General features: G+C 38.4%; 1 protein-coding gene and 1 pseudogene across 2 annotated transcripts; one reads left to right on the top strand and one right to left on the bottom strand.

The window, feature by feature from the left end:
- Window positions 1–7,242: 7,242 nt before the first annotated feature.
- Window positions 7,243–23,308, bottom strand: MTFR2 (mitochondrial fission regulator 2). Of its 2 annotated transcripts, XM_019732697.3 has the most exons (8): window positions 21,436–23,300; window positions 20,751–20,867; window positions 19,632–19,736; window positions 19,050–19,162; window positions 17,869–18,104; window positions 15,840–16,197; window positions 9,879–10,053; window positions 7,243–8,368 (listed from the first exon to the last, which is right to left on the bottom strand). In XM_019732697.3, exons 2-8 carry the CDS (start codon window positions 20,811–20,813, stop codon window positions 8,339–8,341), a joined length of 1,080 nt encoding a protein of 359 aa, XP_019588256.2. In that variant the 5' UTR covers window positions 20,814–20,867; window positions 21,436–23,300; the 3' UTR covers window positions 7,243–8,338. The 2 variants fall into 2 exon arrangements, with proteins under 2 accessions (XP_019588256.2, XP_019588258.2); XM_019732699.3 differs by lacking the exon at window positions 9,879–10,053 and having other exon boundaries at window positions 21,436–23,308.
- Window positions 12,029–14,001, top strand: LOC109447937 (guanine nucleotide-binding protein G(I)/G(S)/G(O) subunit gamma-10 pseudogene; annotated as a pseudogene).
- Window positions 23,309–24,290: the final 982 nt, after the last annotated feature.

The following is a 24,290-nucleotide window of genomic DNA, read 5'->3' as shown; positions in this document are numbered from 1 at the left end:
ACCTTGGACAAAGGAAATAAAAGCAAAAATAAACAAATGGGACCACATCAAATTGAAAAGTTTTTTCACAGCAAAGGAAACCATCAACAAAACATAAAGACATCCTACTGAATGGGAGAAAATATTCGCCAATGATACATTTGATAAAGGATTAATATCCAAAATCTATTTTAAAAAACTCATATAATTCAACACCAAAAAAAAAATCCAATTAACAAAAGAGCAGACAACCTGAATAGACATTTCTCCAGAGGACATACAGATGGCTAATAGACATATGAAAAGATATGCAAAGTCACTAATCATCAGAGAAATGCAAATAAAAACCACAATGAGATATCACCTCACACTTTGTCAGAATGGCTATCATCAATAAATCAACAAACAACAAATATTGGTGAGGATGTGGAGAAAAGGGCACCCTTGTGCACTGTTGGTGGGATTGCAAATTGGTGCTGCCACTAAGGAAAACAGTATGGAGGTTCCTCAAAAAATTAATGGAAACTACCTTATGACCCAGCAGTTCCACTCCTGGGTATTTATCCAAAGAAGTCCAAAACACTAATTTGGAAAGATATGTGCACCCCTATGTTTACTACAGCGCTATTTACAATAGCCAAGGTATGTAAACAACCAAAATGCCCATCAATAGATGATTGGATAAAGAATTTATGGTACATATAAAAAATGGAATATTACTTGGCCATAAAAAAGAATGAAATCTTACCATTTACAACAACATGGATGGACCTAGAGGGTATTATGTGAAGTGAATTAAGTCAAACTGAGAAAAACATTTACTGTAAGATCTCACTTATATGTGGAATCTAAAAAACAAGATAAATGAACAAACAGAACATAGATGGACCCATGGATGCAGGGAACAAACTGATGGTTACTAGGTGTTGGGGGTCAGGGGATTAAGAAGTGCAAATTGGCAGTTACAAAAGAGTCACAGGGATGTAAAGTACAGTATGGAGAATATAGTTAATAATATTGTAAAAACTATGTATAGTGTCAGGTGGGTACTAGATTTATTAGGGGGATCACTTCATAAATTATATAAATGTCTAAGCACTATGTTGCACACTTGAACCTAGTATAAAATAATATTGAATGTCAACTATAATTTTTTTAAAAAATGGTCACAGCATAGGGAATATAGTCGATAATATTCTAATAATTAGGCACAGTGTCAGATGGGTAATAGACTTACTGGGGTTATTACTTTGTGAGGTATATAAATGTCTAATCACTATGTTCACTATGCTGTTTTGCACACCTGAAACTAATAAAAAATAAATTTAAATAACTAATAAATAAAGTGCTATCATTGATTTACTGACACTTCACCAGAATTTCTATATTTAAAATGAATGTTGTCCTTCCAAAAGTCATCCTGGGTAATGCGCCCAATGTAGCAATTGTTCAAAATGTTTTTGGAACCAGAAATGCCTTCAAAGCCAGATTACAATCCTTGCAAGAGAATCACTTGTATTACTTGCAAGTCACACTTCATTTGTGACCAATCGTGATGTCATCCACTTGATCATCCACTCATTCATCAGATTTGGCACTTATTTGGCTATTTCTAGAAATCAAATTCATCCTCAAAGAAGAAATAGTTACTCTTAAAGCCATTTTCCAAAGACTCTGAGGCAATTTTTGGGCAGGCTCTTCTGTGACACATGCTGGGACCCAGAGCTAGTAGAAAGGGCAGAGACCTGCTCACTAGGGTCCACAGTGTGGTCCAGGGCGTTACCCAGGCCCCCAGGATTGGTAGTCCTGGTGAGGGCCAAGGGCCTCACCATCCTGTGGATGGTTCAAGCAGTCACTGATGTAGCTGAGGAGGCTTGGCCTTAGGGAGGTCTCTCTCTCCAAACATGGGCCACAAAGACTGAGAGCTTTGGCCTCAAGAGCGGTGGTTTAAATCCCAGTTCTGAAACCTTCTAGCTACATGAATTTGAACAACTTGCATTATTTTTTATACTATTGGATAAAATCTGTTACTAAATAATAAATGTAGTTTTAACTAAATAAGCTTATATCAAGTCTATTTTCTATCACATTTGTCAATAGAAGACATAGAATCTAATAGTCACATATACACGCTCTAAAGTCACACAAACGTGGGTTCCATCCCAGCTCTATCACTTAGTAGTTACTAGTCTTAGACAAGCTACTGGCGTTCTATGAGCTCTGTTTTCCTCATCTGTAAAATGGGGATAAAAATATCTCTCTTGAATGGTTGTGATTAAATGAGATAACCTATACAGTCAGCCCTCCATATCCACAGATTTCAAATCCTCAGATTTAACCAAACACAGATCCAAAATATTCAGGGGAAAAAAATCAGAAAGTTCCTAAAAGCAAAACTTGAATTTGCAACATGACAAGAACTATACTGAGTCCACACGAATGAAGTGATATGTAGATATACCTCGTTGTGGTTTCACTTACCCACAGTCAACCTCAATCCAAAAATATTAAACAGAAAATTCCAGAAATAAACAATTCATAAGTTTTAAATTGCATGTCATTCTGATATGCCAAAGAGAAACTGTAAACTCCTTCCTTTAAGTGAAAAGGTGAAAGTTCTCGACTTAAGGAATTTTATCACCTCACATCATCACAAGAAGGGTGAGTACAGCACAATCTTTTGAGAGAGACCACATTCACATAACTTTATTACAGTACATTGTTACAATTGTTTTCTTTTATTATTAGTTATTGTTATTAATCTCTTACTGTGCATTTCTTACTGTGCCTGACTTTTAAACTTTATCATATGTCTGTATATATAGGAAAACACATAGCATATCTAGGGTTCGGTACTATCTGCAGTTTCGAGCATTCCCTGGGGGTCTTGGAACATATCCCCCACAGATAAGGGGGGATTACTGTACTTAGCATCATTCTTAACACATAAAAATACTCACAGATTGTTGGCTATGATTGTTGCTTGGATATAGGAAGAAATGAGATAAATAAGACCGTTTCTACCCTCAAGTTGGTCAAAAGAACCCAGTAGATTTGGGGACAGACCAGAAAGCAATAAATCCAGCAGCAAAGAGAAGTGTACAGTTCCATGTGAAGCAAGGTGGGAAATGGTCATTTCTACTGGTGGTGCTGGCATGGGGTGGGAGAGTCAGAAAAGGCTTCTGAGAAAAATGCTCCTTCAACTGTGTCTTGAAGGATGAGTAGGAATTCCCATGTGGTGGAAACAGCATTCGCCAAGGTACAGAGCTATGCCAGTCTGGCACTTTGGGGACCAGACGTTGTATGTTGCTTTTGGAAGTCAGAGGAAGTGGTGGTGGTACCCTTTGGGAAGGGCAGACTCTGGACCCCAGAGTTTGAATCCTGACTTAGGTACTTAACCTCTCTTGCTCAGTTTCCTCATCTGCAGAAAGGGAGTATGCCTTAAAACAGTGTGTAAAGGGCCTACCACAGTGACTAGCACACATTAAATGCTCAATGACTTTAGCTGTTATGATTATCGTTATCATTGACCGTAGGCAGCAGGACCATGGAGAAAACCTGGTCTGATTTCCAGGGAAAAGGGTTGGCAAGAGCAGGCACAGCACAGAGTCCCTAGCCACCAGCTGTTGAGGGTAAAGCTAAAAACCTGACCATGGGGGTGAACTGAAGGGTCCTTAGCGAGGGTAACCAGGCAGAAACCCAGTCAAAGGCTAAAACTTCATGGGACAGAGTGTTGACCTGCTCTGAGGATCCTGTGTTGCAGCATAAATCCATGCCCTAGCAGATGGGTCTGAAATAGCAAATATCCCTCTCTGAATTAACTTTCCACATGGCTTACCTCAGCTGCAGGAAGATGCTGGGCTAACACAGAAGGGAGAAAAAACTGAGGGGAAAAGAATCTTTTACACAATCATAATATCTTTGGAAACACATGTTTACGTGTGTATGTTATGGTATACTTAATACAAGTTCCCCTACTTTAATATACTAGTCTTTACTGAGATCAAAGCAAAAACTGTAATCCTATTATTCATAATAAGCTTGTGCTTTTCCCTAGTAGTCAAGTAAATAGCTGTACTCAAACTGAAAATATTATGAGAACCTCGCTGCAATCTTTAAGATTAGCAATTGAGCAATACTACCCCTTGCTTTTATCATTGAATTTTATAGAATATTTAGTATTTGTTGGAAAAAGGGTTGAATTAGCCTGACATGAGAATCTCAGCTCTATCAAGGACATGGGCATTTATAATCCGTGAATGTCCTTTAAAATAAGCTGCTTTTGCAAGTAATACTAAATCTAACTCCCATATGTCTATAACTTCTAAACCTGATATCCAAACGTGATAACAAGTTAGCCATTTTAACTTCGGTCCAGACTCTCTCCGATGCTACACTGCTCTCTCGTGGCGAACATGGAAAACTGCAACGGGGAGTTTTTTTTCCTCTTTCAGTTTATTCTGCGGTGCTTTACATATCCTTGTAAACTGCCTTAAATACTTTCTGGAATAAAGCAAAGACTAAACAAGTAACTGAAAAAATTTATAAGATGGGCAGTGTTACCTAAGGTTAGAAATAAGTGTTGGAAAACCCATCTGCCTGAGTTGAAATCCCAGCTCTGCCTCTTACCAGCTGTGAAAACCTGGGACCTCCTGTGGCACTCCATTTGGCCTCCTCTCTGTTTTACAGTTGAAGAACCTGGGGCTCAGAGAAGTAACTCAGTTCTCCTGGCACATTTCTAGCACCTTTTCCATCGGTCCCCAAAGCAACACGATGTGATAGCTGCTTAATGCTTCTGCTTCTGAGTCCTTGTAAACATAAGTAATTTCCATGAAGAGAAAAGGACAAAGCTGTGATCAACCAACATAGGTTACCCACACAGAAACCTGGACAGTAGGGCTGGAGAGGGACAGATCTTTGGAAGTGGAAAGGCTTTCCTACCCTACCCCACTTCCGATTTTCAAAATGCAAATATTTTCAAGAATACAAGCATATGGACTGGCCTGGGCAATGACAGGGCGAGAGTAGCGGGACTTCTGGACAGCTAGTACTACTCAAGCTAACTGCAATGTAAGGCAGAGTGGGCTCTGCAACATATTGGGAACCCATGTCTTCTGTAACGGACTGTGATGCATCCATCTTTACAACTGACCAACCTCTGTGGAAACCTTAGCTGAAGAAGGCTGCCTTGCTCAAGGTCGTTCCCCCCTCTCAAATGATTGGTCCATGTCAAGGTATAAAGATCTAGCCCCCCCAAAGCAATGGCAGACAAATCTAAAGCACTAATCCCGGCTTCAGAGCTCCCTACGGGATCTGCGGAGGCCCTTGTTGAGACTGCATCCCAGCCCCAACTTCTCTCTCAGGCCTACGTCCCTCCTGAGAATTCTGAGAACACACCAGATAAGACTTTCTGCAGTCATCTCTATCTCAGAGGCTGCTTTCCAGGGAAACCCACCTGCAATAGCCCTTTTCTGATATAAAATATCACATTTCATGCCTCCTGACACATTGTTGGTATTGGGTTTTTTTTCAATTTAAAACAAATCCTATTGCCTATTTAACCTCTCCAACAAAAAAGAGAGTCTGTGCTTAGGATCGAGCAAAACCTATTTAAAAACCCTCTTTCCCCAATGCTACCATATAAATGGCTGCTGCTTCCCCAAGTCAAGCTCTATTTAAATTTCATGATTAAAGCACAAATATATTCTCATTGGAAAAGCAAGGCCTTTTGACAACCCCTGCCCAAGCCTTCTCATGCCACTGTTTTCAATGTGGGGCCCTCCAGATCTCGCTGCATGTTCCTAAGGGGCCTGGTCTCCCCCTCACTGCCCTGACAACCACTGCTGTCATCACCTGCACGTATCAGCCAGTCAGGATTTTGAACAGCATCAATTTCCTGCAGTCTATTTTATAAACCACAGTTTTTTGTTTCTTGTTTTCATTTTCCAAATACAAAATAGCATTAGAATGCTTTGTCAAATGCCCTTGCTCAAACACCTTAATTAGTTTATAGGGATTAATGAATAGCCAGTTGGGAAGGAGAATGCAACTTAGTTTAAGGCATCTGAGGAAACACCCAGTTAAATGCAATCAAATATGATTTTAAAAATAACATTGAGGTACTAATTTATGTATACATTCATGCTGAAGGCCTACGCTGAATCCCTAACCCTGAGGAGCTGTACAGCAAATACAACAGTCACCAGGAGCCCAAGTCAAAGCTTTGTAGAGCCTCCCGAAGGGAAATTCCAGGGCATGTGCTCACCTCTCCCAAGATACCAGGACACCCAGGGTCAACTCAATCTCAATGCATCATGTTCCTGAAATGGGCTTTGCATAGGCAGGAAATTCATTCTGAAATAGAATGGAAAAGCATCCCCCCAAAAAAAAAATCAACTTGAGGTATCTCAAGAAATATGTTTCAGCTGGCAGAGGATAGTATCTTCCAAAGTTATCTGGATGTTAGGCAGGGGTTCTTCATTATACATTTTTGAATAAGGAAATTATAAAACTGAAAATGCAAGACTACCTTGGGAGATAAAAAGCAGTTATTTCAGGGGAAAAAACTAATTACAAGGACAATGAAGAGAAAAGGCAGGGTAAAGAAATGTATAGGAGGGGCAGGAACAACAGCAGGAATAAACAATCACAAAACTACCCAGAAGGCATCTAAGCTACACCGCTACACCTTCTGTGTCATTAGGAATGCTTTGGCCGCAAGTAACGGAAAACCCACAAGGCCCATGTTTCTTGTTTATCTTCCTCATATAACAAGAAGTCTGGAGACAGCTCTTGCTGGTGTTGGTTCAACAGCTCGGCAATGCAGGGTTCATATCTCTCTGATCCAAAGTCTATTCCTATGATAGCGGCTGCATGGTCACCCCTCACTGGAAGATGGCCAGGGAGAAAGGGGTTGGAAATGGAGGGGACCAGGCAACCAACTCTCTGCCACAGCAATAAGAACACTGTGAGCAAACTGGGCTTTTCTGAAAGGAGACCCTGGCAAACGGGTAAATGCTGAGTCCATTCAAATGGAACCTAAGCCCCCAGCTGGTGTACAGGCTGAAGGATCTAGAGAAACATGTAAATTTCCTTATCATATTAGTATATGGGCAGAAGGACAAAATACCTACTCCAAATCTATGTGTTTCATTTGTATTACTCGAAACTCTATCTACAGAACTGTCTTTCAAAAAAAGTTCAGACTTTATGAACAAGTAGTCAGAAGAAATAAATGAATTTAAATTGCTACAAAACACAACCAAGTGAAAAAGGCACATTTATTTTATAATACATTCTATTTACAAAGGAAAGAATATAACTATAAGGAACAAAGAAATGAAATGATAGACATGCATATTTACATAGCAAGTATAGGCAAAATTATGAAGAAGACTCTAAATACTAGCATCAAATCAGTTTTTAAGTATAATTCTCTATCACCTCAGGAAGAATTTTGAGGAGACACAATCTATATGATTCAAACTATGACTATCTTAATGAAAAAAATTATATTATTTAAAAATCTCCAAGGTCCTGGAGGTCAACCAAGTAAACCAGATCACTACCAACTTTTAAAAGATTCAGAGGCTCTTAAATTAGGAAGTCATAATTGCTTTAAAAAACTCAAACATACTATCATTTGCTGGTAGTACCATACAGACTTGGTTTACATGAACTTCTTAATCCATTAAAATGGCTTTTGTTACCTTACAGCGAGACCCTACTGTCCTCTAACGAGAAACATTAAGTCATTTACTATTTAGCTCTTAGGAAAAATCATTCAAAGTGTGTATTCAGCATTCAAAGTGTGTATTCAGCCTTTAATAACATTAACATACATGGAAAAAAATCAATATGCATAACTACCGTTTCCCTGAAAATAAGACCTAGCCGGACAATCAGCTCTAATGCGTCTTTTGGAGCAAAAATTAATATAAGACCCGGTCTTATATTATATTATATAAGACCGGGTCTTATATTATAGTAAAATGAGACCGGGTCTTATATTATAGTAAAATAAGACCGGGTCTTATATTATAGTAAAATAAGACCGGGTCTCATATTAATTTTTGCTCCAAAAGACGCATTAGAGCTGATTGTCCGGCTAGGTCTTATTTTCAGGGAAACACGGTATCATCAGATCCAGTTGCTGGATCTTCCAAAACCACACAGGTATTCTTAAGAGTCAACTCTTCAGACCTGGCGCTAATACACCCCAGTGTACAGACTTCATTTAACTTCATTAACAGAAAATTAAGCTGTACTGAAAGGCATCCAGCATATTTCTACAGTTTTTCCTTGTAACAGTGTAGACACAGCTCACATTGTTCACACCTTTTGTTTGTCAGTTCTTCGTTTAGTTCTGACTGTGAATGTGATGTCCAAACTGAAATAAAGCAAATGTTTAACATAGAAATTATTCTAATGTAAAAAAAAAAGTGGCACCACAAGCACTAAATGACCCCTTGAGGTTTTATTCATTCAACAATAGTTATTTGAGAGTGGGCTATGTGTCAGGCATTGTGCCTGAAAATATACAAAAAGACATGCTTTCTCTAAGATGTTTATATTTGGTTGGAGAGAAAGTGCTAAGAATAGTGAGCAGTATAAAACAACCCTGTAATTCCCCATTGATTCACTATCATTGGGAAATAGTATTTTCCATGCAAGTGAATTCCTTAGGTAACTGAAGGTTTTCAAACACCCTAGCATTTTAGTAAACCAAGTTCTAGTCATTTCTCTACCAATCAGATGTGGGTTATGGGCAGATTACTCGAGCACTAGGAGGCTCATTTCCTCGTGTGTAAAACAGATAATATTGGCCCTGGGTTTTTGTTGTTGTTTAGGATATGGCTGTGAAAATTAAATGAGTACTTTTAAGTTAAAAGTACTGTGCAAGTTATAAATTTCTATACAAATGTTAAACATTTATTTTTAGACATATTTTCATTTTTTATTGTAATTTTCTACACTAAAACATATACCTTTTTGTCTTTTTAGAGTCAAGCATTTCCTGACCCTATCATGTTGATGATAAACATCAGATATTGTGGACACACACGATAGTAACTCAGAGACCACACATGCTAGAACATGAGGACAATTTTCCCTCATTCTGCTATGCTCTTGGAGTTTCTATGTCCTTCTTAGTTTTTCCATGTCCTCCTCTTCTGACAGCTACCACTCCTCAGTGCTATCTATCTATCTGCTGTCAGACGCTGTCCCTCTTTCACAGTCCTCTAGTCAACAAGGCTTATTCTCATGTACTACCTCAGCTAAATTACGAGATGGGAAAACCACTCCCAAAATTAGAATTACGTCTAAATTAAAGGAAAGACACTTCAAGTAAGGAGCAATCTTAAGAGTCAAGTTTTTAAAATATAATGTGTGCCCCTTTAAGTAACCAAAAAGCATTGCCACTGAAGATAATTATGCTCCCATTTGCTTTTTTTAAAAGCACAGTTAACATTCTATTTAACTGAAAAATCCAAAGTCTATATTTGACTGAGAAAAGTACTGGGGGATTCAGATGTAACAATGATTAGGTGGAATCTATTCACACCATTTTTCTCTGGTCCTCTCAGTTTGACTCCCTGTTCATACCGCAGACAGCAACTTCAAGCAAGCACCTATCCAGGACGAACCATTATAAACTTATACACAATGTTTTCCTACTCAAGTGTTTTATTTCAGAAAACTTCATAGAAGGCTATAAGCTGAAATGAGCATGGAAAAGTTAACAAAAACAACAGAAAACATGAGCAGCGTCAACAAATAACTGTATAGCCCATTCTGCGTAATCACTTCAAGAGAGCTTGAAGGCCAAGTTATATCATGAACAATACACGTACACTTCAGAAAAACTGAAAAATTAACTGTACATCATTAGAGCTCACCCTTGAAGTTTCTGGACTGGAAAATGGAGAAGACTCCCAAGACCTATTTTCTTTCTCAAAGGAATCATCATCTTGAAATGCAAATTTCTGCTTAAGTGCCTGGGATATTAAAGACACTGGATCCCATTGTGAATTCTGTCTTTTCCTCTTATGAATGGGTCTGCCTCCAGGTGACCTATTTTTTTTCAGTTGAATAAATTAAAACTTTGTGTAATTTAAGCTCCTTGTTGACAAACATAACAGAAACACAAGCATAAGGTATTACAATCTAATTAGTCTTCAAGAGAGAGAAATTTTTTTTGCCATGAACGAAATAGGAATCAGAAAACCAAGAAACCAAGTGGGGCTTTACCACAGCCTTGTTATGACCTAGGATTGATCAAATATCTCTGTGCTGAAGATCATTACTTTGAATTATCTAACTTTTCAGTGGAAAATTTAAATATTTAAGAACTTTTCAAAGGACCAGATTGTTCATGAAAAGAAAATCATTAGGTAATTGTTCATTCAATCTTTACTTGCTGCCTACTATTACCAGGCTCCATTTTACACCTTGAGGGTAGAGCAGTATCCTGCTCCCAAGGAACACTCTGGTGGCAGATAATCAATGGAGTAAACAAGGTCACTGTGGATAGCAATAAGTGAAGTGCTGCAAGTAAAATAACACAGGGTAAGAGGGCAGGGACTAGAATGAAAGCACTTTAGGTGAGATGATCAGGAAAAGCCTCTTTAAGGAGATGAGATCCTCTTTAAGGAAATGACAAGGAGTCAATTTTAGTGTAAACCTCCAGTGGATGCATCAGGAAGGAACATGGCATGTGTGAGAAAAGAAAAACGAAAAACGGGTATAGCTGGAGTGCAATGAGTAACATGGGAAGGAGGACGTGAGGTCAGAGAGAAGCAAGAGCTGGATCCTGGAGGGACTTACAGGCCACAGCAAGGGGCCTGTATTTTATTCTGAGCACATGGAAATCACCACAAGTTTTTAAGCAGGAAATGGCACGATATGACTTCAATTTTTAAAGGCTCACTCTGGTTACTATACGGAGAAAAGATAAGAAAGTGAGAATGAAAAGGGACAGACCACTTAGGAGGCCACGGCAGCAGTCCAAGCTAGATGAGATGGAGGCTTTGACTGGGAGGTGGCAGTTGGATCATGAGGGTTCACCAATTAGAGCTACATGCTGATGGAAAGAATCTGGGACAGCAAGGAAAAGGAAAAACAAGGATGATTCCTAGATGTTTGGACTGAGCAACTGGGTGACGGTGTTGCCATTTACCGATATGCAAAAGAATTGGGGAAGAACAGATTTTCAAGGTACAGGAAGGGAACAGGTAGGAAGGCAGAGTTCTATTCTGGACATGTGAAACTTGAGATACCTGAGAGACAGGCAAATGAAGACGTCAAGTAGGCACTTTGTCAAGTAGGTATGGGGCTCAGAGAAGAGGTCGGGGATAGAAAAATAAATGGGAGTCATTAGCGTACAGCTGGTTTGTCAAGCCACAGGACTAGATGAGATCAACAAAGGAAACCATGTGGATGGAGAAGAGAAGGGGGCTGAAGTCTGAGTCTTAGATATACCAACATTCAGACCAGGCTCAGAAGGAGGAATAAGCCAAGGAGGAAGAAGTAGACAATGAATTAAGAGGAAAACCAAGTCTGATTTCCCTGAAGCCAAGTGACGAACGTGTTCCAAAAAAGAGGGAAGCACAGACTATCAAATACTGCCAAGGGGTCAAGAGGAGCAATGCTATTTGACAACATGGAGTCAATGGTGACCTAGACAAGAGCAAATTTCACTGGAGTGATGGAGAGAGACATCACATCACCATCAGTAAAAGGTAGTGAGAAATGGAAACAAACTGTAGACAGCATCAAAAATTTCTATCGGAAAGGGGAACAGAGAACTAATAACGGCTGGGGGTATATATACATGTTTTGAAGATGGGAAATACTCAGGAGTAAGGAGAATACAGTAAAGAAGTTAATGTGATGATGAAGACAGAAGGGATGATTTTAAGTGAAATCCTTGAGAAGATAAGAGAAGGAGAAGCAGTGACCATAGGGAGAGCCTGACCATGAACAAAGACACTTCACAGTAACAAGATGGAAGGCAGAGAACGTGGGTAGCAAATCTGTAAATGTAAAGATGTGGGAAGTCTCATCTGATTTCACAGTAATGTATAATGCCAGGTTAGTTGTAGAAACATGAGAGAAAAGTTGTAGAAACATGGAGGGTATTCTACTAGCCTCTTAGTTGTTTCTCCAGTGATGGTAACAGTCCGAGTCACCATTTTACACTGACGGTGCCCAGTGATACCAGTAAGCGATCTAGTTGGCATCGTGTGCACATAGAGCCATAAGTGTGTACATCCATCTCTGTACTAGCTGCCTCATACAAGGATCAAATCATAACCTCATTAATAACTATATGACGTCTCTGTCCTAACACTGTGATACAGAAAACATATTTCTTACCAGAAACTTCGCTGAGGGATTTCTAAATGAAAATGGCAGATGTTTGCAAAATCCTACTAAAATGGCAGTAAAGAGATTAAAAAGATGTATACCCACAAAGACAAAGAGATTATGAGAGGAGAAATTAGATAATGATTCAATAAAATGTTGAAAACCAGAAAGTTGATGAAAATGGGGGGGGGGGGGGAGGAGTGGGCGGTAAGCTGCCATCCTAAAAAGAGATTAAGGAAGTCTGCATACTGATATACTCCTTCCTTGTTCTCTTTCCCCATTCAACCTCCAAACTACCTGGCTCATGCCCCCATCTAATTCCCATCTCTTCTAACCAAGAATGGGTTTGAAGAACTCTCTAGCCCCAAAGAAAAAACATACAGCTACTGAAATATGGGGTCTGGCCAACAAAATAGCGGTCAGTTTCCTTACTCAATCCTTACTAAATTATAAAGCTCACCAGCTGACAATCCACCTCACACAAAGAATCTTCAATCAGCTTTTCAATGCCTCACTTTTAAATGTCAATGTACAGCCAAGAAGTATCAGCTACTTAAGACTCCAAAACTACCGCTAGAAACTAAAACCAACAAGAGGAAAAAAGGAACTCAGGAAAACTAGATAATTCAAGAGCAAAAAATCCCTTAAAACTCTACCGAATATCTTCAGTGGATTAAAACAAACAAAAGCAAGTAGATACAAAAAAGGCATTCAGAGAAAAAGGAATGGCTATTGCAAATTAAAACTAGGACAGCAGGTAAAAATGCAATAGAAGAGGCCCTTGGAGCCAACCACCAGGCCAGCGGGAACTCCCTGCAGCGCCTGGTGGAGCCTCTTAAACTGGAGGCCACGTGCAGAGGACCAAGGTCTCTCAGGTGGCTGCAGAGCTCCAACAGCACCACAGGCAGAATGCCTGCAAGGATGTCCTCCTGGTTGGTATGCCAGTCAGAAGCAACACTTCCGGGAGCCCAGATCCTGTGCTTTACTCTGAAGACGGTGGGAAAGAAGTTTGCTGAGGAATGTCTTCAGGTGCAATGTGATGAACGACTGCCTCCAAGTCTCAAGAAAATGTTTTTCTCTAACCAAATAACTTAGATGTTTCAGACCTTTCCTGTGTCCTGGTACTACAGCCAAAATTCTATAGAAATTGATGAGTTTCTACTCAAATTAGGAAACTAGGCAAAGGAGTAGACCTTTAAATAATAATGGCCTGGTTTGTTTGGTGTAATGCTTTTATGCTTTTAAGACAAACAAAAACCTTACCACCAAATATACCAAAATGAACCTCTTTCGTAAGTGAATTACTAGTGTTTCCATACTTGGAATATTATGTATATTTTATTTACTGCATGTTAACATTTTGGGAAGGAAAACATTTTTATTAAAAAAATTGAATATTTGTAATTTGTTGTTCCTAAGATTTTTATACTGGAACAAAATTCGTTCTTTTCTTATGAATGTATACAATTTCTAAATGAAGGTAAGCCAGTGAAAAAATGGGGGAAGAATAGGCTTTATTAATCAAATGATATCTTGATTTTTCTAAATGAGATTGTTTTATTTGTAACACTAAACAAGGGAGCTGTTTCTTAGCAAACCTGTTTGGAAAGATTGATGTTTGTCATGTAGTAGATTGCCCCATTTTGTGTATGAAGCAGATTTGATTTTTGTCTTCTTAAGTTACACTACTTTAAAGTTGTGGTTGTATTTTTAAAAAATACATTATTTCATGTCTTTAAAAAAATGTAATGTGAAAAATCTTACAAATTAAATGAATTCTTAATGTCATTAAATGTTTTACTTTGATGATGGGCATTTGATTTAATTTGTGACAATTTTTAAAGGATACTTTATTTGTGTTTGTAATAATCTTTGAAGAGCTTGGAAATAAAATTTCTGCTTGATTCAAAAAAATGCAATAGAAGGGCCGGCCCAGTGGCTCAGGCGGTTGGAGCTCCGTGCTCCTATCTCCGAAGGCTGCCAGTTCGATTCTCACATGGGCCAGTGAGCTCTCAACCACAAGATTGCCAGTTTGATTTCCCGCAAGGGATACTGGGCTGCGCCCCCTACAACTAGCAACGGCAACTGGACCTGGAGCTGAGCTGCGCCCTTCACAGCTAAGACTGAAAGGACAACAACTTGAAGCTGAACGGCACCCTCCACAACTAAGATTGAAAGGACAACTTGGAAAAAATCCTGGAAAAATACACACTGTTCCCCAATAAAGTCCTGTTCCCCTTCCCCAATAAAGTCTTTAAAAAAAAAAAGTGATATGCATATAAATTTTTTTAAAAATGCAATAGAAGAGTTGAAAGGTAAATTAAAGAATTTTCTTAGAAAGTATAATATAAAAGCAAAGAGAAAGAATATAGTAAAAGGAAAGATATGAACGTAAGCGGAATAATTCTGGTGTTCAAACTTCTAATAGGAGTTTCAGGAAAAGAAAATAGAAGAAAAGAATAGGAGAAAATTATCAGAGAAATGTTTATAAGAGATTTCCAAAAATGAAGGACCTAAAATTCTAGATAGAGTCCACATGGGTCCAGTATAAGGAAAAAAAAAAAAAGAACTCTCCAGGGCACATCATCATGAAATTTCAGAATACCAGGACCAAAGAGATCTGAAATGCTTCAAGAATAAAGAAATAGGTTTCATACTAGGAATCAGAATATCAACTCCTCAACAGGAAGACTGGAAGCTAGAAATCAATGGAACAATGTCTCCAAATTGTTGAGAAAATGATTTTCTGCCTATTATACCCACAGCCAAACTAGCAATTAAGTGTGAGAATATAATAACATTTTCAGATATGCAAGGTCTTAAAATAATCTATCTGACTGCACTCTTTCTCAGGAGGCCATAGGAAGATATGACACCCAGGAAGTGGATGATGCAACACAGGATAAAGAGTAAGAGAACGCCCAAGATAATGAAGGAAATCCTTAGCAAGATGACAATGCAGCAGGTTTAGAGCGCACCAAGTGAAGCTGGAACAGGACAGAGGCCTCCTGAAGAAGAATTAAAAAAAAAAAAAGGAACTCAGAGAAGCAATTATTAACTCCAACAAGAATATAAAATCATTCGGCAAACAAAATATAATCATATATAAAATGGATTATCTGTAAATATTGTTATAAGGATATACATTCTGAATACTCACTTAAGACTGCGATTTAACTACGTAATAAGAAATATATGTATGTGTGTGTGAGAGGGTAGAATGTCTGAGTATATATTCCTAATCTTTAACAATGGAAAGTAAATATAATTAAAATATCAAGAAATAGCAAAAGAAGTACGTTGTTTCAAAAATATGGAGATAACACACTAGAAGGAAGACTCAAAAAATTGAAAATGATTCCTCTGGGAGGGGCATTTGAGGTGAAAAGGAATAAAAGAAGACATGTATATGTTTACTTCGATAAATATAATAATTTTTTAAAATATCATTGATAAAATTTTGGCTCATTTCTCAAATTATGACAACATACCGTTCAATAGCACGAAGTTTAACCTTATTCATATCCTTGAGAACATCCAACATGTTTGGAACATCTTGGTTTTTCTGGGTTTTTGAATGACGACTGTAATCGGTCTTACTAGCACCTGGGTGCTGTTTTTTCATTTCAGTTGCTGAATTATCTGAGTCACAAGTATTATTAGATCCTGGTTGTACAAGAGGAGACCATGGAGGCTGCAGAGAAGAAAACTGAGGGGGCAGTGGTGGTGGAGGAGGAGGACAGGGCAGCCCTGAACTTGAAAATGGATCTGATCCGACACTCAGTTGAGCAGTCTCTGATGATGGCATTTGTCCCAAATCACCAGGCCCATCACTGAAGTCAAAGGAGCCTAAAAACAAAGTAGTCTGTTGAAAAAACCATGCAAAATTCTCTTTCACAGAATACACAACACTACTAAGAACCAAAACAGGAACAATTTCTGTAAAGGTACTAAAATAATGACATGGCTAGGAAGGACATGTGGCAAGGAATCCCACCTGCTCGGTAATTTCCATAAGCATCAGGCCAAAGAGTAAAATTACTTTTAATCCAATTAGGATTTTCTGTGCAGGCCCTTTAAAGTGGGAAGGGGGAGGTACATTTTAAAGAGAAAATAAAAAGTACTTTTTCGGTAATTCACAATCTGAATTTCATCCTGTATTTTAAAAACGAAAACATGATCAAAATTAAACTTATAGTTAGAAACAGTCAGAATGGTATATTCGCTCTATGATGACAGTGTAGAAACACACAAGCATGTATTTTCTAGGCAAGAGCCTAGGATGAGTACAGAGTATAGTAGTCCCTCCTTTTCCGCAGTTTCACTTCCCATGGTTTCAGCAACCCGTAGTCAACCTTGGTCCAAAATAATCAAATGGAAATTTCAGAAATGAACAATTCATAAATTGTAAATTGCATGTTGTTCTAAGTAGCGTGATGAAATCTTTCACCATCCTGCTCCGTCCTACCCAGGACATGAAGCAGCCTGTTGTCCAGCATCGACACACTGCACACGCTCCCTACCCATTAGTCACTTAGTAGCCATCTGGGTTATCAGATCGATCGTTATGGTGTCACAGTGCTTGTGTTCAAGTAACCCTTATTTTACTTAATAGTAGCCCCAAAGCACAACAGTAATAATGCTAGCAATCGGATATACCAGAGAAGTGTCATGAAGTACTTCCTTTAAGCAAAAAGGTATATATATATATACATATGAAAACAACATAGCATACATAGGGTTCAATGCTATCTGTGGTTTCAGGCATCCATCAGGGGTCTTACACTATATCCCCCTCGGAAATAGGGTAACTACTGTTCTTAACTTTTTCACAACAGATTTGCTTCTAAAAGGCTGTGTGTCACATGATAGCTAAAAAAGTAATGTATATTTATATCTCATTTTTATTATTACACATTATATAGTATTTATATATTATGATACATTATATATTTATAACATGTATTTATGTATTTATATATAAATTATACATGAGTATATGGATGTGTATATATACATATATATTATGTGTGTGCATGTATATATGTTAAAGCAAGTTATGTCTCTAAAAATTTAGAAAAGGATCATCTAGAAAACATTATTCACCTAACTTGGTGGAGAATAGCAGCAGTAATTTCAAACTACAAATATATGAAGCCTCAAACCTATCCTCTTCTTTCAAATTAGTATATTCTCCTCTTAAATTTCCAGTGCTTTCCTGAAGAGGTAGAAAAGCTTACTTAGAAAATAGGCTTTTTAATACAAAAGTGCAATCTTCTACAGTAGCTTGCTTTTCTTTAAACCAAAGCCATCTCCCTCAATACCAATTTATCTTGATTTATTCTAAATAAACATCAGACATAATAGTTTTATATATTCTACATCCTTTTATATTTAATATTATTCACAAGACACATGAACATCAAGCATTCGTATTCAGAACTGTGAATAAGACTTAAATTATGACTTAAATACTAAACAAGTATCATCTAACCGAAACAAAAATCCAAAACTACTTACCAGAATTGGTACTGTTTTTCAGTTCCTGCATTTGCACAATTGCAGCAATCTGAGAGCGAAGAAAAGTTAGTTCATCTTCAAGCGCAGCTATTTTTTTAATTGCAGCTTCACTTACAGGCTGATCATTTTTCATTGGTTTATTATGTCTTGGAGCAGGTGACAATGGATCCCAAACTACTTGCACTGGATGAAAAAATTTACTTTTCTCGTCTTCCTCATTTTTCCATATACCATTTCTGTGGGTGGAAGAAAGGAAGAAATGGAAGGAGAGGGAGAGGGAGGCAAATTTTCCAAGAGAAACAAATTATTTCAGTCAAAGAGGAATAAACACCAAAACAAAATCAGAGTAGTTAGTTCTCTTTATCCCATGATTGTCTCTAGACTCACTGAGATCAAGCGCTACATCTTATATAAAGTAACTTTGTATTTTCAATACACAGAACAGAATGTAGCCTTAATAGGTGTCCAATAAATGATCAATGAAGGAAGGAACAAACCTTGCTTTTAGGTTGTAAAACAAAACTAATTATCCTGTAACTGTCCTGCCTAGTTGATTTAAACATAGTACAAATTTATTCATTTAAAAGTACAGTTGATTTCTTTAGACATTCTACGTACTCTGAATACGCATACACAGTATTGAAAAGCCTTATATTCAGTATAATGTTAAGGGTAAATTTATGGTATTCTAATTTTTTAAAAACTGATAAACCAGTTCGATACATAAAAAATAATTCGGTTGTAATATTTGGATAATTGACCCTTATTATGCATAAATCCTGTATCTTAATATACTAACAAATAACTTAATACTCCCTAGGAGAAATACATTCAAATTTTGAAATATGTTTAACATCACTGTCTATAAAAATTATAAATTTTGACTAAATATATAAAATAAAATAAATCTAGTATAGGAAACAGCTTTCTCATAAAAATAAACAGTGATTCTGATATCCTTTTACTGTCATTCCTTCTTAGGCCTGAAGTTAGTTTTAATGTTCATTAAGAATAACTGGCTAAAAATGAAAAATAACCAATCATCCTTATTAGGAAAATATTAGTAGGAGACAGCACAGTAGAGAAATAAACAAAATAATTAGTCTGAACAAACTTCAACATGTCCAATAATTGAGATTACAGAACATACCCCACTTTCCAAGATAAGTATGTAAAATTACCGAAATCTGAGATAACTGGCTTCTTCATCATTTGCCACACACAAAATATCAGCAAAAGATGGAATTACAGATCCACAGTCACCAGATTCTACAGAGTTCAGGATTGGGACCAACTAAAGTAAAAAAAGGGAAAAATAAGTCAGAGCTCTGCATGGAGGCGGAGGGGGGAGAGGGAGACACACTCATGCCCATAGAAATTGAATAAGTTAAAAATCCAAGAGGGAAAAGACAAAAGGATATTCAACAGAAAAACATGCACCTATTAGCAAGAAAAAAATACTGAGGAAAATATTATTCTGAAGTCTAAACCTGTAGCGCTTTTCTCTCCCCTGGTTAATGTCAGCTATCATAAAGCACAAACTAGAATAAAAAAAGCTATGTAGTATTGCTTTGCACCTGCCCAACTTTGAATTATTTAAAGAAATAAACACAAAAACATACGTGAAATGTCTTGTTTACAGGATTACACCAAAGGTTTTTGGCTTGCAGGAAATATTTTTCTTTTGTTCTACCTTATATCCTTAGGAGTACCTATGAATATTTTATACACAGTGATTAAGCAATGCACCTTGACTGACTTACCTCAAAATTAGGTCTGGGACAAGGTTCTAAAGGAAGAATTTTCCCAATAATACGAACAATACTCCGAGTTGATCCATAGTCTTTATTAACCCAAATATGCAAAACCTATTTAACATAAAGCATTGTTTAAAAAGTACTCTATTAAGCATGTTTGTATATCTATGGGGGAAAAAAGCAATGTAAAAGACTCAATTACATTTATTTTTAAAAAGAAAATATAGAGCAGTGTACTCAAAGTATTTTCTTCAAAGAATTAAACTTTATTATTTGTCTTTTTTAAAAAAAGGATGGAGTGAACATACGTATTCCAGGAATAAAGATTTTTTAGGAAAGCACCACAAATTCATTTTGTTCTATTTCTGATAATGTCAGAAATAAATACCTTGGGAACTATGTTCAAAAAAATTGTCTCCCCTCCTCCCAGCTAAAAATCCCATCTTTTGGCCCAATCAAAATTTGACAATTTCAATTTCTCCAGCAATGAGGTAATACAGAGTATATTCATGTAGTCTCCTTTAAAGGAGAGATAAAGAGGGGAATGAATAAATCAGGTTGTAGACAATTTAAGAGTTCTTTACTTACAATGGAATATGTCTGCTGAAACTCATTTCTTGAAAATATAATAGAAATGAAATGTGCTACTGTAATTCAAATAATACTGTGTCTTTTAGCTTGGGCTTCCCATATAGGTATAAACTAATCCCACAGGAACCTCCAAAAAAATATGACACAATATTTATTCTTTTGGCAGAGATTTGAACACAAAGCATTTTCTCTTTAAAAAGCATCAAAAATTAGACTTTTCATTTTTCCTAAGATCCCATAACAAAGACGAAGTTTATTATGAGCAACAGATATAGGTCACATCCTATTAGCATCCTCATGTATATGTACAGTAAACATTTGCTGGCATTTGACCTATCAGGTAAACAGGTTCCTAATAATCTTACCTCTTTTTTTAACTCAAATTATCAACGCTATACTATTGCAAACTCGCCTTTGTTACACCTGAAGAGAAATAACAATTTTGCCTTAAATGCTTTCATACAAATCATTTTCAAAATGAGACTCAAGAACAAATACAACAGATTCATTGAAACCCATCAAAAAAACATTTACCTGGTCCATGGGAACACCAAAATATTCCAGCATCTCTCTTAAAATATTCAGTATGAAAGACATTGATGAAGCAAATACAGAAGCAAATTCAAGAAAACATCATCAGTTTCTTAATACCTGCAGGGAAAAAAATTAGAAAATATTACTCTTGACAAATAATTAATTGTCGCATAAATTGTATTAAATAATCTGGAAGGGTCCTTTCATTACACATCACACCATCAACTAACCTCTCTGACCAGTATTATTTTGAAGGAAGTCAAAGAGAAAGAGGAATGGGGAGTGGCGCAGGCCTGGTAAAGGAAACTTCATCAATTAAACTGCATCAAAAGTTCATAGGATGTTTGAGCCTAGTAAGTAACAACAGACTGGACACTTAGCAGGGAAGCCTTCCAGGCAATTGCGACAGCAAAGCTCTCTCCTTTGAATCAGGAGAGGTTTGAGTTCAGCCCATCCTTGAAAGCAGGCAAGGGGGCCAACCCAAGTCTTTAACAAAATGAACAGTACCTCTTCCTCACAAACGTAGCAGAGTGCCACCCACCCCTTCTCGTTTATTTTAAAAGTTAAGTGACCTTAGTCACCCAACTAGTATGTAACTGGCTAAGACTAGCGCCCGGTCGAGTCCCTCTTTTTGATTGCATGCTTCCTTAAGGGCTCTCTAACCTAGCATTGTCACCTTGCTCACCTTCCTCCGAAGCCGAGCCTCCCAGCAAACACCGGAACGTTAAGATGCGGTCGCTAAGGAACCCTGTCTCGAAATCCTCAATCGACGAAGCCAGGAGTGCGCTAGTCCTGGTCCGGAACTGCTCAGATGTGTCCAGGAACGCTCAGACCTGTGTCCGCCCGCGCGCCGCGGCTTGCAGGCCACAGGTGGTAACGACGCCCCCACTGACCCGGGGCTGAACCCTGGAGCCCCTCGTTCAGCCGGGGTAACTCCAGGGTAGGCGCTGCCGCCTCCTCCCGTGTCCCACACAACCTGCTGTTCTCCAGGACAGGCTCACTACTTCCGCGTTCCTGGACGAAAATCAAACTCCGCGGGCCGTGATCCTGTGCCCAATCTCATTGGACAAGGCTGAAGATCGCTGCTTGTGATTGGTTGCGCGATAAAGTCAGGTAGTTAAAAAGTTATCTGGCCTACTGGGATTTTCTTCTCCTTTAAGAGGGCGGGCCTTCCGAGAGGCAGTCAGTAGAAACCAATAGGCAGCTGGTGGGCGGAACAGGCCGCGCGGGGAAAGAGACGCAGGCGCAGGACGAGGTTTTAGGTTTCCCCGGTGCTCGCAAATACGGGTGTCTACATCCGGGCATTTTGGAGCAATCATGGGCCCTAGAGCCAGGCCTAGCCGGGGTTCGTGCCCCACAGATCTTCGCAGGTCAAGTATGTCGCCCCGTACACCAGACCTGAAGCGGGGCCGCACTCCAAGTCCGCTTGCCTCGGGGAGTCGCGATTTATTGTTTGATCAATCATTCGTTCAATGTATTATATGCTGTGGGACTAGCAGAGGCTAAGTACCGTCCTCGAGGGATCTGCAGCTTTGCAGTACTTAGAATGTTCGATCACGAAACGCTCCTGATTATCCAGGCTACCAAATATGGACCGGACACTGACCTGACCTAGCCGCCGATGGCAAAGTGATGACTAAGTCATGACAGGTGATAATCCAATGGTCAACTCTTATCTGATGTTACTGACTTCCTAAGAGACAAGTTTCCTCTTCGTATTTCAGCACGGGATGAATTAGAGTAACGACTGTGCCTTGTGCTGATCTACATGTAAAACGGGGGAAGTTTTTAACAAATTTCTCTATGGCCTGTAACACTTGCTCATTCAACTAACACTGAATGTCGTGTGCCAGGAACCATTCTAAGCAGTCGTGAGGGGGGAGGAAGGGGGATGCAATAATGCCCAAGGCTGGTAAAGTCCTACCAGGCCCTCTTGGAGCTTGCAGCGAGATCTCAGAGGCTTTCTCAGCATCAGCACCATGGCATCTCTCGCCACTCTTACATTTCTTTATAGCAATTACCACCATGTATATTTATGCTCCCCCAACAGCCAAACTGGACTGTAATCTCCAGAACAGGAACCTGTTTTGACCCATGCTGTATCTCCAGAGCTTTAGAAGAGTGCCTGGTATATAACAGGCATTTAATCAATATTGTTAAATAAAATAATTGAATATTGGATGAGAGAAAACACACCAAGAATGACTTGGAACTAAGCAACTGGAAGAATAGTGATTACAGTGACAGGACTAGTCTAAACTAGATTATGATGAAAGCAGGGTCAGGAGAGGGGTGATGGGTAATATAGAAGTAGAAAGCCAATGGATCAGCAACCTTACCTGTAATTAGCTAATCACATATTCAAGTTCCTTGTCCTTCCCTTTTTCCCTCGTAACTAAACATCTTATACCCTCCTCCAGTCTGATATCAAACAGCACATAATAGGGCCAGAACAAAAACATCCCTTAAGAACATAATGGGAACCCCTAAAGGCTCCTTCAGGCTGCAATATTAACAGCTCAACATTCAACTGAGTTAGGGAGTAAAGTGGGCCCAGGTCAGATCCCGCCCTCCCCCCACCCCCCCCCTTTGAGTGCCTTGCTAACTCTACCCTAATTAATTTTTCAGAGGTCCTTCCTCCAGTTTACTAAAGCATTCCTACGTACATCTTGATCTTTTGAACCTTGACAATATTTTTGTTTCATGTAAAATAATTTTTCTGAACTTTTCAAATCATGCAGGAATCAGAAAAGCTTCTGACTTTACATAGCTACCTTTTCTGTTGTTTTTGAGTGGTGTTCCGAAATATGGTGGCTTGCTAAGATTTCTGGCTGTGTTCCCCTCCACAGGTTTGATCTAGGCCCCACCCTTTGTCTATTGTCTCTGTACTGCTTGATTCCATTTTCGTACTTTTTCCTTCATGTGGAGTCCTGTCCCTAAAACGTCTCTCCAATCCTTACTGTGGGTACCTTGCACTCACTATTGGAGAGGGAAAAAATAAACCCAAGTTTCAGCTGGCTAATTTGATTCTCTTTTTCTCATCTATCAGATGGTACCCCAATTCTTCCTTCAATTGGCACAGAAATCATTACCAGGCAGATTGATGGTTTGCCCCCATCCACTTATATTTGGTGGGTTCATGAGAAAATATTTGTCACCTAGTTGAATAGCAAATGCTGTCCATAGGTATTTGATTTGTTATGTAGGTGTATTTTTCCAAGACATTCTAAAACATTATAATCATCATACTATGTTCTGGATCTCTAAGACCAAGAATTTTTATCCATCTTGACACCCAGTACCAGGCATACTTTTTCAGTGAATTAATGGAGAGGATAAAGGCTGACTTAGACAAAGGCTAGAAAGACGTGTACTTAATCTTGCCAACTGCAAGTAGAACTTCATTAGCCTAGTGAAGTAAGCCTGTTTTAGGTGATTGGGTGAACTCAAATTACTGTATGTTAAATAATGGGGCAAAATACAATATAACAAACTATCAAAATACACAATAGTCTCTTCGACCTTAACCATGAGTCTCAT

Source organism: Rhinolophus sinicus, chromosome 2 (genome assembly GCF_057876585.1).
Source record: "Rhinolophus sinicus isolate RSI-liver-muscle chromosome 2, RSI-T2T, whole genome shotgun sequence".
NCBI lineage: Eukaryota > Metazoa > Chordata > Mammalia > Chiroptera > Rhinolophidae > Rhinolophus > Rhinolophus sinicus.
This window is presented reverse-complemented; position numbering and strand designations above follow the sequence as displayed.